We start from the raw sequence: 5,861 nt of genomic DNA on the forward strand, positions 1-5,861 counted from the left end.
TAAACTCCTTTTGGAGAGGAGGGCTACTCTTAATTGAGAAGGCCTTCCAAAATTGTAACTTTAGTTGCATTTAATAATAATAATTTTTTCACCACTTTAAATTTTTTCTTCTTCTCTTTGTTGGATGATGAAAATGAAGATGAAGATGGATAATTATTTGAAGGTTTGCATTTCTTTCTTTTTCTCTTTTATTGCTTATTAGTGTAGCTTTATTTCTATGCTTGTAGTTTAGATTTTATTTTCTTGTTAAATAGCCAAGAGGCTAGAACCCTCTTGCCTTAGATTTATTTCATGCTTATAGAATAGATTTATTTTCTTGTATTTAATTCTTGCAATTTTATTTTGTAGTTTAGATTTTGCAATTTATTTTGTAGTTAGATTTTAATTTCTTATACTATTCACCTTGAGGCTAGAACCCTCTTGGGTTTAGTTTTTCTTTTTGTTTATTTTTATTTTGTTTGATTCGCCTTTAGGCTAGAACCCTCTAGGGAATCACCCTTGTCTAAGAAGTGGGTTCAATTTTAGATTATCCATATCTATAATTGAATCCACCATCTTTAATTTCTTACATTTTCTTTTATTTTTGAATTTTGTTCTTCATTCTTGATTTTTCATTTGTTTCTTGATTTTATTCATTTTTTCCTTCTCACCTTATTGATCATACTCAAATCCACTCTCACTTACACTTTGCACCTATTTACACACCACTTTCACTCTCTCAATCTCTTCACAATCACATTCACGCATCTATTTACATACCATTTTCACTCTCTCAATCTCTTCACAATCACATTCATTCATTCACTCCTATTTGTCACGCACACGAAATAAGAACCAATTTTATATTTTCTCCTACAAAACACCTTCCTCGTGGGATCGATATCTCTGGTCCTATAATTCAAATACTTATATGGTTAATCAAGTTAAAATATATATGTATGCATATATGGAGTTTACAGAATAAAGGTCTTACTTTCAGAAGGACCTGCTTCTGTTGGACCGACTCCAACGTTGGATTCCGTGGCTGCACCAGGAGTTTTCCCCGATAGTAAGTCGGAGATATACTCATGGTCGCCTTCAGAGAGATTGAAATCGAGGTGATGTTCATTGAATTCCTCGACCTCTGTTGTATGCGTGGTCTCTCCTCCAACAGATTCGTGCATTGTGACATCTACAAAATGTGTTGAGTCGTAAATGACACATAAATTTAGACGAATTTGCTCAAAAAGACAATTAATTTTACCTTCGTTGGTCGGGGCTGATTCGAGAGCTCCACTACTGGTACCTGCTTCTTTTAATTTGACTAAAAGGAGAGAAAGCGCACAGGTCATTAGAGGAGGCACACGGTCCGACTCATTCATTTCTCGGATTTCTCTTCCGAGAGGAGAAAGATCAGTACCTGTGTCCGCAGCTGATGGATCAACGTCAGGAGTGGGTGGAACGTCAGCTGGTCCTTCTTTCAGAACATCTTGCATTTGCTGGACGAAGCTGGTCTCCTCAGTCTCCATACCTCCAGGAGAAGCAGCTCCAACTCGATATTCTCCCTCTTCTTGACTCTCTACAGAAATTGGAAATGAAATGAGTTCGAGCATTAAAAAAAAATGTAAGAGAGATAAAAATAAATAATTACCTAGTTCATCAGAAGAAACATTACGACCAGAGATATCTTCTACGGCAGAAAGATGAACGCGCGGTTTAGAAGCAGCTTTCTTTTGTTTCTTCGGTGGATGTGCTTCAGGACCTTCGTGACGACGTTTGGTGCGTAATTCAGTTCGAGGAGGAATTTGGGTTTGAGCTTGAGTGGGAGGTCGTGATCTTTGTCGACGAGCAAGAGGCACTTCATCCTCTTCATCCTCTTCGTCCCCACTGAGAATGTCTACCGTCATCCGATTAGGATAGGTCATGACGACCCTCTCTCCCCGTTTTCTCGAAGTAGCTTGTGATTGAGTAGGAGCAACAGATGGGCACACAAGTCCTCTTTCAAAGAAAGAATCAGAAAGACCCGCTCTTTCATCAGAACTTGAGCTAGTCTCACCCGCCTCCTCGGAAGTCTCCGTCTCCTCAGAGTCAAATTCTTCTTCACTACCGACTGAGCGAGCCGGTTCCTTTCCTTTCCTTGATGATTCAGCAGCCTCTTTTCCTCGAGGCGACATCACAGCTTCGCGAGGCAGTTCTGCTGCTTGCCGTGGAGCTATTTCTTCCTCTGAGTCTGATATCCTCCTACGTCGAGTGACAATATTGGTGGCTATCAGCCATTTACAAAAGAGGAAAGTCATCCGTAGAGGCGGCGTCTCTAAGGGGAGATCAAATTCAACATTGGTGCAGCCGGCAATGCTCCAAAACCAAGCTCTCGCCCCGTCGATAAGTCCACCTCGAAAGCTGAGGTGACGATTCGGGTTGCCGATGTATATCTGATCATACCCGAACTGACGGGCGAATCGACATGGAAGATAGGGTTCGATGTGGCAAACATCCCTTATCCTGAACAACAGATATCCAGGTCGAATATTCATCAACCATCTGAAGCACCCGACATCCAAGATGGTACGATTCTGCCTTGGGTCTTCAGCATCCACTAAGGTAGTGTTGTAAGTACCGGAGAACTGAGGGAAGCAAGGAAAAAATTCCCAACATTTGTGAATTTTAAACTGCCTCGTTATGTCCGGCTCTCGATGTTTGCTCCATTTGCAATTCTCGAGATTTTGCAACAGAGGGACACTGAGATCTACCGTATCAGGAGCCTCCATTAAATCTGGTCGATGAAGTACCAACCAGGCCATTAAGTAAGTATAGGGCAGCTCCAGCTTCGGAACGGACAGGCTGGCGGAAGGTTTCTTTTTCTCCTGGGTAAATGCGGAGATTAGTTGCCGCAATCCACTATGAATATCGGCCACCATAGCGGGAAGCAAAGATAATTTGCGACCTGTAGCCAGCTGGACGGCCGGATACAACACTTCCATTGGCATCGCATCTGCGGATTGATGGGGAACTACACATCTCTTTAACCATAAGGCTAGAAAACCCGCCAGCAGAGCAGTAGGGCTAATCGGAACACCAGCTTGCCACAGATAAGAGCGGAACTTAGTGCCGTGCAAAAATCCATCTTCTGAGCGCGAAGTATAAGAATGCGCGTTGGTTTTCTCTAACAAACGGTTAATTTCATCCGTACTCAAGGGAGACAATCCGCACACATCTGCCGAACGGACATCCAGGTTCTTGAAGAGATAATCAGCGAATTGTTTTAAACTGACTTGAGGAGACTTCTTTCTGGCTTTGGGCTCCATCTCGGCCATGGCTATATGATAATGACAGGTCAATTCCCATAGAGTGTCATAGGTCGCAGTCGAGCTATCTTTCATCTTAATCAGCTGATTGGTGGTCGGAAAGAACTCTTGATATGGGACATCGCCCATAGGCAAAGCAGACACTTGCATCATTTCATGCAGTGGTAGTCCAAGTTCCCCGTTCTTGGTAAAGAATGTATTGGTGTCCGGGTTGTAGATCTCGAACAAACAAAGGAAATGACTTACACTGCTCTGCAAGCCATGCATGGTGGCACGAATCGGGACATCCAACCCTAATCCTGCTAATTCTCGCCCAAAACGTTTCAACACATATTGGGTCATCCTGGTCCACCACCACTTGTTCCCAGAATAATGGACCCATCCATAACACCTGAAAGTCTCTCTGGGCAATCTTTTTCCTGCTGCCGCTAACCGGTTCTTCACAGTGTTGGCTTGCACTATCTTTTCGTTCTGAGGAATATTGTCTTGTCCTAAGACACCCGGATGAAGTCCTCTCACATGAGCTCTTTCACTGGAACCTGGAGTTGCTTCCTTTCCAATGAAACCACAATGAATGTGCTCGTGGTTTTCGGTTAATTTCCAGAACATCTCTCGTCCAACTGATAGGTTCCTGAACATTAACAGTGAATGATCCCGAGGGATAAAAGGCAGATATAAGAATGATGATCCACTCTGGTGCAACCATTGCGCAGGCTGGCAGAAAGCAATCTTCGGATCTTTTACCGAGTCACCAAATAAGAAATCTGGCTTCCTTATGCATTGATTCGAGTCTTGCTCCGAGATCAAGGGCGCATCTGTGATTAATCGTCGTAGAACACGACAACTACCTCGCTGGATTAATTCACTATCACTTCCGTTATAATCAGATTTAAACTGGGGAGAGAATTCAATTAACGGGATCCCCTCGTAATAAGAGTGGGTCACGCTACTCCGGCCAGTAATCACATCAGCAGTAAATGTGGTAGAAGGAAATCGGACTGATAAAAGAGGCATACACATAAATGGTGTAAGTGTCATCCTAAAATTTTAGAGAAAAAACGGTATATCTCATTCTATAAGATATAGTCGTTATCTCATAACAGGTGTGACGATTTTCTATCCACCATATGTATAAAGGAGGTATGCGGGCATTATAACGGCATACCAAAACCTTTCAATACATATGGGATGATGTAAAATCGCCCCTGTGTATTATGAAGTGTGTTTTGTCAAAGCAAAACAAACACTTTTAAGCGTCGATCCCCTCAAAGGAGGATACCGGCTCTTCTCGAAGGTACCTCAAAGGATACAAACGAGGATCTGCAAGCAAATACAGGTGCATATATATATGGAATGGACGAAATACAATATTTAAATTCGTGAAAAGGTGAAAGAAATATACCTCCACGTGAGGGTGCAGCAGGGGCAGCCTCCTCAGGGCTCTGAACAGTCGGTCGGATTCCCTTCCCTCGAGCTCTACGTGGCGACATGATGAGTATGTGATCTACATTGAAATCCAAGAGGAAGGTTAAGATTTTGAACATGAAATCGACAAAAAATAGGACAAATACAACTGAAATGCTGCATGCACAGTCACAGGTTGCCAAAAGTCAAGATTTTGAAGAAAAGAGGGGAAACAGACCTTTCAAATCCAAATGAAATCTCTTCAAATCGAAGCACCACCCAAGTCAGAAACGAAGAGAAGAAGAAGAGGTGAAGAACTGGTCGAAAATCGCTCGAAAATCGCCCAAGAATCGCCTGAAAATCGCCAGAAAATCGACGTGAAAAACCCTAAAAACCCTAAGTCCCGACTTATATAGCAGCCGGGCGAGACAGGAAACTCTGTCTCGCTGAGCGAGACAGACAACTCTGTCTCGCCGAGCGAGACAGAAAACACTGTCTCGCCCAGCGAGACAGAAAACTCTGTCTCGCCGAGCGAGACAGTAAACTTTTCTGTTTTGCACTATGGAACAGTGGAATACTCCAATGGGTACACGAGTCTAAACTGTATTCCCACCCTCAACAGGAAGTTTCTGGAGAATATTAATCTGAATATTCTTAAGGATAACCTGAGGAATTCTCAATGGATATACCAATTCAATGGTAAACGCTGAATTCACAAGAGCAAGTATCAACTTCAATTCAAGATCTCGACAACGGTCAAGCGATAAACGCGACGCCGGGAGAACGTTAGCTATTCTACGAAGAACTGGATAGACTAACAGCAGAAGAGGTTAAACATTGAAGCCATTTACAAGTCCTTTCATACGATCTATTCAGCCAAGCATTGAAGGGATCGTAAGTAAAATCTATCTTATCCAAAGTATCCCATGCTCCTCTATAAAAGAATGAGTCTGGAATACTTTGGAGGGGGTATCTGTAGGCGTCAAAAAATGCTAATAGATATCCCAAGCATAGAGAAGATCACTCAAAAATTCACAAGAAAGGATTTCATACTGTTTTGGAAAAATCAAAACAAGTATGAACTGTCTCGCCAGCGAGACAGTCTTTGCTGTCTCGCCAGCGAGACAGTCTTTGCTGTCTCGCCAGCGAGACAGTGTTGAAATAGTCAAAACT

At 42.6% G+C, this 5,861-nt stretch overlaps 1 protein-coding gene across 5 annotated transcripts; it reads right to left on the reverse strand.

The window, feature by feature from the left end:
- LOC109832816 lies at nt 946–5,035 on the reverse strand. Of its 5 annotated transcripts, XM_020400259.1 has the most exons (4): nt 4,687–5,035; nt 1,400–1,558; nt 1,244–1,303; nt 946–1,171 (listed from the first exon to the last, which is right to left on the reverse strand). In XM_020400259.1, exons 1-4 carry the CDS (start codon nt 4,826–4,828, stop codon nt 954–956), a joined length of 579 nt encoding a protein of 192 aa, XP_020255848.1. In that variant the 5' UTR covers nt 4,829–5,035; the 3' UTR covers nt 946–953. The 5 variants fall into 5 exon arrangements, with proteins under 5 accessions (XP_020255848.1, XP_020255844.1, XP_020255846.1 ...); XM_020400255.1 differs by having other exon boundaries at nt 946–1,558; nt 4,687–4,788; nt 4,927–5,035; XM_020400257.1 differs by having other exon boundaries at nt 946–1,303.

Source organism: Asparagus officinalis, chromosome 3 (assembly GCF_001876935.1).
Source record: "Asparagus officinalis chromosome 3, Aspof.V1, whole genome shotgun sequence".
NCBI lineage: Eukaryota > Viridiplantae > Streptophyta > Magnoliopsida > Asparagales > Asparagaceae > Asparagus > Asparagus officinalis.